Source organism: Bacillus rossius, chromosome 7, assembly GCF_032445375.1.
Source record: "Bacillus rossius redtenbacheri isolate Brsri chromosome 7, Brsri_v3, whole genome shotgun sequence".
NCBI classification, from domain to species: Eukaryota; Metazoa; Arthropoda; class Insecta; order Phasmatodea; family Bacillidae; genus Bacillus; species Bacillus rossius.
In genome coordinates, this window is record NC_086335.1 from 65,000,388 (window position 1) to 65,013,467 (window position 13,080).

At 37.0% G+C, this 13,080-nt stretch overlaps 1 protein-coding gene across 4 annotated transcripts; it reads right to left on the minus strand.

The window, feature by feature from the left end:
- Positions 1 to 271: 271 nt before the first annotated feature.
- LOC134534219 (uncharacterized) lies at positions 272 to 12,206 on the minus strand. 4 transcript variants are annotated; one of them, XM_063372489.1, is made up of 5 exons: positions 12,116 to 12,206; positions 10,711 to 10,806; positions 9,914 to 10,074; positions 6,587 to 6,724; positions 272 to 5,919 (listed from the first exon to the last, which is right to left on the minus strand). In XM_063372489.1, exons 2-5 carry the CDS (start codon positions 10,802 to 10,804, stop codon positions 5,665 to 5,667), a joined length of 648 nt encoding a protein of 215 aa, XP_063228559.1. In that variant the 5' UTR covers positions 10,805 to 10,806; positions 12,116 to 12,206; the 3' UTR covers positions 272 to 5,664. The 4 variants fall into 4 exon arrangements, with proteins under 4 accessions (XP_063228559.1, XP_063228557.1, XP_063228558.1 ...); XM_063372487.1 differs by lacking the exon at positions 12,116 to 12,206 and adding an exon at positions 11,978 to 12,065; XM_063372488.1 differs by lacking the exon at positions 12,116 to 12,206 and adding an exon at positions 11,972 to 12,056.
- Positions 12,207 to 13,080: the final 874 nt, after the last annotated feature.

The following is a 13,080-nucleotide window of genomic DNA, read 5'->3' on the forward strand; positions in this document are numbered from 1 at the left end:
TCAAAAATAATTCATATTTTTATAATAGTGCATTTAGATATTACACAAGCATTTTCTTATCTGTAATTTTTTTGGTCTTTTTCCTTCTTTATGATGTACACTAATTTGCCATATGGTGAACATGTGAACACTTCAATCGCTAAGTGGTTTGTGCAGAAATAAATACACCTAACCTCTTAAGTTAGCAGGATCATAAACACAAGAAAATTCCCTCATTGTTCATCAAGATTTATTTCCAGATACCTTAATGATACCTATATATCATCCTGAGTTCTAACTAGGTTCTTTTTGAGTTATGATCACATACTGGTAACAATATGAATTATAATCACAATTACGTATTTATAAACTTTACCAAATTTAAACACACAAACAAAAAATATATACACAGAGCGAGCATAAAGATTTCATATATGTAGAAGTACATACTTCTAAGTAAAACAGTTGTTGGTCATTAACAAAACTCCACGTAGAAAACTCAAAATATTGACTTACCGAACTACATATTGATTGTATAACTTTCAGCACCTGACTGCTTGCATTCATGTATTGAAGTGGTGATGACAAATATGCTAGAAATCAATACAGGGCAGCTTCATGATTTTTGTGCGACAATCTGCAGTATTTGTCTCACCAGTCCAATAGAAGGAAGGATATATGTCCATGTTTGTTTAAAATTTACAATATGTACCAAGTTGTGATAGTAAAACAAATTTTGTTTTTCTTAGCAAAACTTTTTTATTACTACACAAATTATTACAAGTTATAAAAAGTTATAATATTTATTACAAGTTATAAAATTTGTAAATATAAACCTAGTGCTTCAAATTTCCTAATAGAAGTGAAAATATTTTGTGTTAACTAAGTAATATTAAACTAATTAATGTAGATATTTTTTCTATGTTACTAGGTTCTTTGCACATCTTCATAGCACACGGCTGTCTGGTAATAGTTTCTAATGTACCGTGTTTTCTCGTATAATCGTCGCACATTTTATTCTAAAATCAAGTTTGAAAAGTAGGGGTGCGACGATTATGCGAAAAAAAAAAATTGTTAGGTAAAGTTATTCATAAAAACAAAACCCGTTCATTGAAAGTACGTTTATTTAAAAAAAAAAAAAAGGTGCAAAAACCTTTCTTCAACTTTAAATAGAAAAACCAAAACTCTAACGCGAATGCAAGCCACTTGAATCTGACTTGAACTAACATGTCGTAGTACACACTTGCCACAAAAGAATGCGGGCTATCAAATGTAGTTAACTCGGCAGTTGACAGAGCACGCGAGGCATCCAATCGGCGAGATATCGATATTCGACTACGTGCGTGCGCTCTATACGGGAAGCAACATAACCAAACATGAATGATGCACTCTATACGGGAAGCAACATAACCAAACATGAATGATGCGCTGTCTACATTCTTATAAGCGGTACGCCGCTGTAACACAGACAATCAGATAAAGGAAATACAGTTTAAAAACGTCTTTGTAAGAAAATTTACACGTCAAACAACTTTGTATTTTTCAGTTAATTTATTAAGTAAGTGGTAATGACCGAATAAATATTAGATTTCTACTGTAAAATACATTGTTTTATACGGAAAAGATACCTACACAAAGCGCTCGGCATCTACTAGCGGGACCAAAAACATAATGCGACGTTTACGCGAGAAGTTTTTTTATCCCAATTTTGACAGCCTAATATATGGTTGCGACGATTACGCGCGTGCAACGAATATGCGATAAAACACGGTATGTGCAGTGTTCTTAAAAAACAGATAATGCAGATAAAACTCAAACAGTAGTTTAAAAAAAAAGTTTTTAATTTTCAAACCCATATTATTACATAAATCTATGAAAGTTTTAATTTTTGAATGTCAGTTTTGCAGCCCAAGTTTTTTTTACACGGATTCTCTTTATTTTTTAAGAAATTAAAAAAATGTAATGCTTCCTTTTTACACGTTTTTTATTTTCCAGTTTTAGTGAAAAGTACTTTCTTGAATATCTGATTTGTCAGTGTTTCTTACCTAACTTTGGTTAGGAATTCATTTGTAGGAACAATAATATTTCAATTGTTTTTATTTGTACAGTATTTTCTTCTGGTTTCTAGACAAATATTTTTTGACACTTTAATGACTGTTTTAATACTTATTTTGCAATTTGATCGTTAAAAATTTTAACTGCCTAAGAAATAGGTGTGTTTTCGTGTGTTTATTTTTACTGCAGTGAGTTATTTATTTATTTTTTTGCAATACCAACAACTGCTGTAATTCTGCAAAGCCTAGGTGATTATAGATTACCATGTTCTTACCCTATTTTACTGAATGTACATACTTGTTTGAATAAAATATGTAAAATTTATAGTTTTTGAAGGATTATTAAATGGAGGAAAATTAATTTTAATAATTAAAACAATGTTCATTTAAAACTATTAAAAATTTCTTTACATAAAACCCCACACAAATTATAATTTTCACAGGGGAATACCTGAATCATCATTGTCAGAGGTAATATGAGGTTATTAATTCAAAGTCTACAATTTTACAGCATATGAATTTAAAAAAAAATTTGATTTATTTAATATTATAATTTCATTACTGCTTTAAATAAAATTTGACAACAAAAAAAACTTTACATTAGTGATTATATTTTACTCAATAATTATTAACGTATAACAGAAAATAAAACATAAGTTACTAGTTTAGTAAAAGACTAAAAAACAACTTGAACTATCAAGTATCTAAATTGCATAATCATTAAGCCTGTGCGAATATCAGTTTTTTAGTTGGAATGAGAATTGAAATCCCATAAAACATGTTATATCACATCACATTAAAATATTATAACAGGTACATATTTACTGATACAATGTATGTAGAATCAAAAAACTGACAGTACTTAAAATTTTAAGATTCTCCAATTTTATAATTAGTTCGTATTAAAAAGAGTCTTGTCACATCACTACATATTAGCTAATTTAAATTTTTGTGGAGAAACACAAGCTGCTCTACATTTTCGGGGAGTAGACTCTCTCTTCTACACGTCACAATGTTGCCAGCTGTTGAGAAAAGTCTCTCACTGCACACTTGTGTGGCAGGTATAGGCAAGTACTTTCTTGCTACCACAGCTATGTTTCGGAAACAAGTGCGCCCCTTCTCTGACCAGAAACTGAAAGGATTTTCATTCTTTGGGATTAAGGGTGCTGCTAGATATTCGTTTACTTCTCCTTGGATAGTTTCTTCGTAGCTTGCAAGCGTAGACTGAGCTGCTGTTGAAGGTTTCACATAGGCCCACAGAGATGACTTCTTAATAGGCATTTCACTTGTAGCCTCACTTGTCTCAGTTATAGTTTCAGGTACTGTGTTCAGCTTACACAGCTTACATACCTCCCTGCACAAATTTTCAACCCATATTTTTTTTTTAATTTTCATCCTCAATTAGTGAATCTTTGAACCGTGGATCTACCATCATAGAAAACACATTTATTTCACAATCTTGGTACACCATGTAACGTGATCGCAAGCTTTTAAGTAAGTTCTTGGTAAAAGTTTTTTTTTTTTGACCCTCGGGACAGGATAATTGCCTGAGCTGTCACTACGCGAGGAATTTGGGAAGGGTGGGAAGGGTATAAAGTGGAGGGGGGGGGGGGGGGTTTTGCCGCCTGCATCCGGTCGTTTACTGTGTATTATCCTATTGAAAAACATTGACGTAGCATGTTAGGCTTTTGGAGTCTTTGCTGTGAGTATGCGGCCAGATGTTTTCCACATGGTCTGTACAATTTTCTTTCTCTTCACCATCACGTTCGGAACGAAATTACAGTGCCGACAAACCATGTTTCACCCTCTAATCTGAAAACTGTCACCTATAACGTCCAGGTTGTATGGATTTTACAGACATGTATTTATCTTTATCAGTATGCTGACAGTTCAAATCTATTTTAAACGACCTGACGACATTCTTCTACATAAAATACGTTAGTTATCGCTCCGAATTACTGTGTTCAAACGAGCTTGGCTTTACGTGGCCAGATGTAGTGATCCCGCTCAGCATTTTTCGTAGATGACTGAATATTCGTTTTTTCGAAGTGTTAGTATTCGAAATCGAATCGAATACGAATAATAAACTAGGTATTCGTTTTGATATTTGAAAATTTGAATATTCGCACAGGCCTAATAATCATATATTCCATTGGTATTTACAATACAGCTTAAAATGTGGTTAAAGCAAAATGAATAGTACATATTATTAAAACATTAAAAGCTTTTCATAGCCTAGAAAATATTAAAATCTTAATTGTTACCCTTTCAAGGAGTTTTCATTTTTAAATTTTCTCTGCATACTAAGCTTTAGGTACATAATAACTCTCACACAAACACAGAACTAAAAAAATTATCCATAATTTTTTTCTAAACAAGCATGGGATATATTTGTTACTTAGTACAGTAAATGTACCTAATAAACTAGGGATAAAAATTGTTACAAAATTAAATATTCAATCAAATCAAAACAACATTTTATAAAAATTTCTAATTTTAAATACTTGGATGCTCAGAAATTAACAATTTACCAACATGTCTCTGATGCAAATATATACGGTATATTTTTTGACATATTCAGAATACGATGAATTGTGTGGGAAACAGTCACTGGGTAAGTCAAAATTAATGAAAACCCAGGTAACACTCAGGACTCACCATTTTTTATTGTTTATGTTAAGAAATTTAAAAAAAGTTAGCTAAAAACTATAATATTTAAACAGGTAGCAGTATTCCAATCACTGAGTATCTCAGAAGTGCATCAGTAAGAGCTGATTAATGTGAAAAACTAGAATGTACTTTTACACTTTACTCCACACCTGAAGAAACACAGTTTTAACTGGTTACAAGAAAATGAGATGCTGCTTAATGATAAAACCTCAGTAGTCAATACGGTGGTACGCGAGTTCCACACAGTTTAACGTAACTCTGTGATACATCACAAATAGGAGGTTAAAAAGTGCAAATGTTGCTCAAATAAAGCTTAGTCACACTGGCACTATCGTGAAGTTTAAATGTGTGTCCCATCACTCCACTAAATTTTGGTATAGTTGAGAAGCAAAGATATTTTACTATGTATCCTTACATTAAAGCTGTTAAGTCAAAAATCAAACTCACTCCATATTTATACAGCAATTCTTGGAAAACATCTAAAATGGTTATTTATTTTGCAGAAATGACTTACTGTACTAGACAAAAATTAATAAAGACAAAATCAAAAGGTATGTTACTACGTAAAATTATTCCAACATTTCGTACCCAATCAAATAATAATTTGAATTTTTATTATTCAGTGCCTAGTTAAAAAAATGGACAATACAATATTCATAATTGTATACTATAAATTTGAATGCTCCCACAGTTGAAATTTGAAATTAAAAAAAAAACCTCATACAAATAAAGTTACTATTTGAACATTGACTACCATTTAAACTGTGCCTTCACTCTAGTTGCTATTATCCTCTCTGTTAGTTTTGTTCACGGCTTGAACCTGTCCTATGTTTTCTGCGCTTAAAACTGACACCGTGATTCGGATCACTAAAAATTTACGTGATCTGAATCCGGCACGGTCTGCTCCGAGAATTGTTACCGCACTTTCCGTTAAAAAAATTTGCCGGACGCTCCCGACGTGCTAGTTTAAATGCTGGAACCTCCGTCTCAGGACCGCGACGGACTCCTCCTGGCGCGCTCGCAGCAGCTCCGCCCGCCCCAGGACGCCGGCCTTGTCTGTGAAGGCCCTCGCGCTCTCCGCCAGCGCGGCCGCTTGCCGCCTGAGGTCCAGCGCCGCCTGCTCGCTGCCCAGCCGCGCCTCGCACGCCTCCAGCCGCCGCCTCGTCTCCGCGACGGCCTCAAGCTGAGCGTCCAGGTAGCAGTCCAGCAGTGCGGCCTGCAACCGTTCCAAGTGGACACCTCGACTACGCGGACTACAGTGAAACCCCGCTAATAAAAAAATATAGAGCTGTACCTTTGAATATATATATATATATATATATATATATATATATATATATATATATATATATATATATATATATATATATATATATATATATATATATATATATATATATATATATATATATATATATATATATATATATATATATATACTGTGTAGACTGTGCCAGGGTCTCGTGTCCCTCAGAGTGTCTACAAATATATTCCTGGTAAACCAAATTTAAGATGCTTCTTGTAAATTTTTATATCACAGTGTTAGAATTTACACAATTAAAAAAAATAAAAATAATTAGAACTAGATTTACTACTTCTAGATAAAGTTACGTTATAAAGCAAAGGATACTAGGGAAGTAAGAGTTTCATTCCGAAATAATGAAAGAAAGGCGTTATTATTTAAAGGTACAGGAGAAAAAAAAAAGGCTCGATCGAAGTTCGAATTTTTTAAAAGCAACGTGCTCTAGTTGTAGTTGAGTATTACAAGTATGAGTATTGACACAAAACTCGAATTTCAAGTACTCGCAGGTGTCTACACAGTGATGCACGCATCACTTCCACAGCTGAGAAGTTGTCGTCGGGCAGAGAGTGAAGAGACGTACCCGCTTGGCCCTCCTCGTGAGGTCTGCCAGGCGGTCGTCGAGAGCGGCGGCCTCCGCGGGCGTGACCTGCTTCCTCTGGGGCTCGTCCTCCTCCAGCAGCACGTGGCTCGGGATCCGGAAGTGCTTCGCGATCGCCCCCTGCGACACACACTCCCGTCACCCGCATCCCGCCTGTCCGTCCGGGTCACAGCGTCCGCCAGCTCACTCTGTATCAGGAGGAGGAGACTCCAGGGCTGCACCAGGCATAACTGTGTCCCCTCGACACAGTCCGAGTCCCCGACCGCTCCCGTCACTCGCATCCCGCCTGTCCGTCCGGGTCACAGCGTCCGCCAGCACACTGTATCATGAGGTGACTCCAGGGCTGCACCAGGCATAACTGTGTCCCCTCGACACAGTCCGAGTCCCCGACCGCTCCCGTCACTCGCATCCCGCCTGTCGGTCCGGGTCACAGCGTCCGCCAGCACACTCTGTATCATGAGGTGACTCCAGGGCTGCACCAGGCATAACTGTGTCCCCTCGACACAGTCCGAATCCCCGACCGCTCCCGTCACTCGCATCCCGCCTGTCCGTCCGGGTCACAGCGTCCGCCAGCGCACTCTCCGCGTGAGCAAGTTTGCCCGCAGGTAGGGATGTGCGGGTACCCGATAATTTCGGGTACGGTTCGAACCCACAATTACCCGAACCCGTGATCGTTGTACGTACATGGATTAGAACAGTATTACGAACATTCACAAAAGTTATAAATTAACTTAATACGGCTCAAAAATTACTAGCAGTGAAAAATAAAATTAGGCTACTATTACGTAAGTATTTATAATATGATGTATCAAAGAAAGATATGTAAATTAAATAATTAACACAGTGACATTAAAAGAATTTCGAGATTTCGAGAGCTTAAACTATAATTACGAATTTTGTCGTATATCAAACTATAAACTAAAAACAATTACATACCTACAAGAAAAAAAGTCTTGGCTATTTATTGGAGAAAAAATGGTTTTGTTTGCTGAAACGTTTATAAAACTGAGATTTTCCTGTGGCGTGCAGTTTATTACAATTGAGTTGGAGAATCAAATATGTTATGTGTTTAAAGTATTTATTATTAATTAAGTTTACAAAATTATAAACATTTCAATCTCAGTGTAATAAATAATTTCCAGTAGTTACAGTTAGAAAAAAGAGAACACACATTATTTTTAAATTAATCAGATATTTTAAATTATTCTGTGCTTAACATTCGGAATCAGATTCATATCTCAAATATTGCCAGGAATTTGAATCGGATTCGAACCGAACTGAAAATCAAGGATTCGCACATCCCTAGCCACAGGCAGAGGCGAATATGAAACTGTATCATGAGGAGGAGACTACAGGGCTGCACCAGGCATAACTGTGTCCCCTCAACACACAGTCATTTTGGGTTATACAGGGGGTAGTGGTGTCTCGGGAGGAATAAAAATTTTTTTAAAAATATTATTCCCAGGGACAAGAAAAATCTCTCGGCAATCGAGGCCTCGACAGCCCGGGAAAATTTCGGCACTCGGGACTCTGTGTCTTCCCCTCCAGACAGACATCTGGGTGTTTGAAAAATATATATACCGGGGAGCTAGAAAAATCTCCCGGCGATCAAGGCCTCCACACCCCGGGAAAAACCTGGCGCTCAGGCTTTGTGTCTTCGCCTCGACACAGTCATTTTGGGTTATATAGGGGATAGTGGCAGTCATGAAAGGCACATGTGATGTAGTTTACAGGCAGTGTGTTAGTTTCCTAACTAACTCTTCCTGAGACCAGTATTTCTTAAAAGTGAAGGGTCTGAACAGCTACACGTTAAGAGCAGAAGAAGTGCAAAACAATGGCACAACGGACATGTGGATATTTGCAAATTCTATTTAAAAAGGTCGTAGATACAAAAAATTAAGTAGAGACTTTTTTTTGTTCATAAATAAACCATTTTCCACAAATTTTTAACCTAAGCATTATTTCTCTGCAACCCACTGTTTTTGAAATACTTTTGATTACGAAGTCATGAAAATGTCACAATCATAAAATGAGAGCCAATTGTAGAATGTTGAAAAGACGAAAAAAAAAAAAAAAAAAAAAAATCAATTTTCAACTTTAAAGTAGGATAAGCAAATATAACCTTAAATACCAAATCTTAGTATTCTAAGAATGTGATATTCAAAAAAAGGACTAAAAAAAAAAAAAGATATAAAGTTAATTAAAATTGCAACACTGATAAACTCTGATGTATACTACGGTAGTTAAAAAATTTTCTTCATATCTATCCTGCTTCCATTTCCCAAGAATTGTACTTTTAACATGTAATTATATAAATAAAATTACAATACATATGTATTAATTCTGAAAACTTGGTTTCTAAAACAACCATTGCAGGGTAGAATATTTCAACACCATAATTAATATTTTTTCATTTACTGTACGTTATTTTATTTTTGACCCTTGACGTACGGATTTGGATTTGAAGGGTATATTCAGGGTACACTCTGGGATTCAAAATCAAGAAAATTGGAATTTGACCCAACACTACTTTAAAGCATTCCAAATAATTTTTTTTTTTTTTTTACAAAAGCAAATTTTTCAGGTCTCCAGTAATAAGCATACATATCTTGAACAGAATTTAACTAAACACAAAGAAATAAAAAAAAAAATTGTCAAAATTTAATAGCATGAATAATGAAAATATTAAATCAATAAGGGATACATGATTAAACTCAGTAAAAAAATTTTTTGTTAAGTTGTAAGATTGATTTCATGATTTCGTAATTTGCTACTCTGCATGTTAACATGCTCATTAGTGTAGTGTGGTGTACCGATAATACAATTTCAGAGTGCATTAGTGTTTATTGCAATTCACCATAAGATCCTGTTCCTACTCATTAAATTCACATACGCCGGTGGTTGGAGTTGAGTCCCGCCGAGGCGAGGGCCGCAGTAGGACAGGACCCAGGGTGTCCACAAGGAAAAAAAATATTTTGTACCAACTTAGGCGAGAAAAAAGTACTAGATTGGAAAAAAAAAAGTACTAAATTATAATTTGTTATGGTTTTAACAATTTAGGAAGTTATTATGACATTGTAATGCTCTTAACTTAAATATCACACCACACATACACACACATACATTCCATAGTTTTTAAAAATAATTACGCTTAATAATAAAACATATTGGAGTTGCTGTAATATTTTTATATTAAAAAAAAAGTACTAGATCTGAGCATAATGGTACTAGACCACTAAAGATCTTATGAAAGCACTCGATCTAGTGCGAGAGTACTGACTGTGGACAGCCTGGCAGGACCCGGCTCACCTCGTGCGCCGGGAGCGTCTCGTTCACGGCCGTCTCGCACTCCTCCACCAGCAAGGCCGCCGCCGCCCTGGCGTCCTCCGGCCGGCAGTCCATGTGCTCCGATATCTTCCTGGCCAGCGACGCAGACGCCGCTTCCACCGAGTTCGACACCGCCGTCCTCACTGGAACACACGCCTCCGCCACCTCACCTGCGCGGAACTGATGGAGCGGTGTGTCTGTGCCCGTTCTCCAGCCGCCACCGAGCTGACGAAACATTCGAGCTCAAGCTATCCACCCGTTGTAGAAACCCCACTCGGCAAAACACGCACCTCTTCTCAACACAGCAAAACAGAACGTGAGGTTGCAAGTGTATGAGTGCCGAATTTTTTTTAACGTTCCTGAAGTTACATTGTATGATACAAAAAAAAAATATTTACAAAAACATTCCCGCAATGAGTTGAGATATGCTCAGAAATGGTTACTTAACAGTTGGTTTCATATTATTTTATTTTAGTATAAACTAGTAAGTATGTATTAAGTTTTTCCATCAAAACTTGAAACTACTACACCTGCATTATTTGAAACTCTTATTTTTTTTTTTTTGCTATAGTAGTTTAGATACAGTAACTTTATTCCATTCATGGTCGTCGTCCCCCCCCCCCCCCCAACAAGTGCAGTATTATATGGTTACTCTTCAAATTTGAGATTGGCCTGAACAAGCAACTAGGCCAGTAATTTAAATAATAGCTGGGTCAAATCAAAATTGAATTTTCCTGCGTATCAGTTTGAATCAGTTTTAATCCTACTGACCAACTTACCCGCATCAATCATAGCCTGAGAACTGAAACCAAAAAGCTGGGTCTCATATTCTTGCTCTACCAATTTCTTCACACACAGCTCTCTGTCCTCCATTGCTAAAAAAAACAAAACCACACAACAGAATTAAAGACAGTGTATTGGTTTGCTATGTGTATTGTATGTAATTGGTTTGACTATTAAAATAGGGAGGGGCATAGCTGGATAATCTATTTCAAAGAAAAGTGAAATCACATACCGAAAATATTTTTTCAGTCGGATAGAGATTTGTTATTTGAAATTTTTATACAATATAAGTAAGAAATAAACATTTATATGAGCTGATGTAAGATTAAACCTGATATTGCTACTGACCAGTTGCATCATTCTGATGTTTGATCCATTCGATCAACAATCCAATACCCAGCTCAAGAATGATTGAATATAATTCCTCTAAACGTTACTCCAACACATAATGATGCTACATAATATTTGCTCGTCTGAACCCTATATACACTTCCAATCTGTGGCAACTGGTGCCATCAGTGTCGAAGAATTGTTAGTTGTGTTTATGTTGGTGGGCTGGAACTATTTGAATTTACAACATGACTTTCCTAAGTTAGAGTAAATTTTTGCAAACCAAAAAGATCCTTTTACGGTGTTGCTAACACTTTTGCAAAAATTCATGATTTTTTTTTTTGGTAGGTACTTAAATTACATTTGAGATACGAAAAATGTTATTAGAATAAAAAACACCCATTTTGGAAGTATTTAAGTCTATGTTCCAAATGGTTAAGTATTCACATTTAAAGTGTCATGAAACAAGCTGTTCTGTATGAAAGAATGCTATTGCAGTTTAAAATTTATTTAAAGTAGAAACCTCTTAGGACTTTCTCAATATATTATACCTACTGCACTGTTACCAAGAGAGCAGCACACAAAATCAGCACTCAAAAAACAAAACTTACAGCAAAAAAAAAAGAGAACAGTTTTTTTTATATATCTGGTAAGTTTATGTTAAGTTTACCTACTTTATGAACTGCATGGTAAAAGCCGCAGATTTTTACCAGCATTACAATATCACAAGTTGTTTTTATCCTGAAGACTTCCAGGAAATAAGATAAATAATAACTATGTAAAAGGTTAGTTAGGTTAGGTGGGGCCGACAATAGTCACTATTAACGTTTATTCCTGAAGCCACGACTGCATAACGTTAAAAAGTAAAGCAACCCAAAATTAATAAAATACGTATAATCAGCAAAAAAATAATAATATCAGTTTTACCAAAACCTTTCAAGTGGGAATTTCAATTCCTCTTCCCGCTCTTATACATTTATATAAAAAACAAAAACAACTTTTTAATAAAGGTAAACAAAACTTCACTAATACCATAGAGTATAAAATATATATACATATAAAGCGTCTAACCATTCGTCTGCTGGTCATCATTGTAGAATCATATCTTCCAACTAAGCATAATGCATTGTGTTCAAGTATTTGAGCCAAAACTAGAGTATTACAACATGCAGAATGTCAACTGAGCGCACAATTAAGGACTCTATCAAATGTTTATATAAGTTTGATGCCGTTGGTTGTACTAGCGGTAATATATTTAACATTAGATACCGGAATAGAAATGGAGGTCGGTGGTCGTCTCTCGGGGCGCGCGCATCTCTCTCGCGGGCTGTTGGCTGAGAGTTCCCTGCGCCCTATTGGGTAACCGAAGACTGGCAGTACGTGGGGGATTTGTGGGCGTACGGGAGGCGGCCTAGCAGTGCCAACTGCTGCCGACCGCGTCCCGCGGGTGGCGGATACGGGATCCCAGCTCGAGAGTTGCAATCTCGCTGGGGTGGCTGCGAATAACCAATAGCAGTCCGCGGACCAATGGCCGGCCTGTGGAGTCGTTATTACGGCTATCGGGGTGAAAGGTAGCCTGAATGCAGCTCGGCGTGTGGCAGGAAGCAGCTTCGTCAGCGAAGGCACCGCAGGGGAGCTCGATGTGCCCTGGATGCGAAGTGTAGACGAACTGCGGGCTGGAACTTGCGGAGCTGTGAACTGCTGTGCGCGCAACGGAATTTAAATGCATCGGAACTCTGAAGGAAGACATCAGGAGCCTTCAGCTGGGGCTACTGTAGGTCTGGCAGTAGTAGCCTCGAGCGGCGCGACCTTCAACCGTCTCGGGGATTTTGGGTGGCGAGGTTGGTTCCCTCCCCCCACCCTGGCTTGAAAAGTACTGCTGTTAACCTGAAGAAGGAACATGAAGATGGCGCAACGTCAGTCTGCCTTTCGCTCCGTGCGCCCGCAGTTCGAGCCGGTTTACTGGCTCGTCTGCCCACTTCTGTTTTAACTGTGGCTGCCTGGGCAGCTGTGGCTGGGCTGACGAGTGAAGTCGC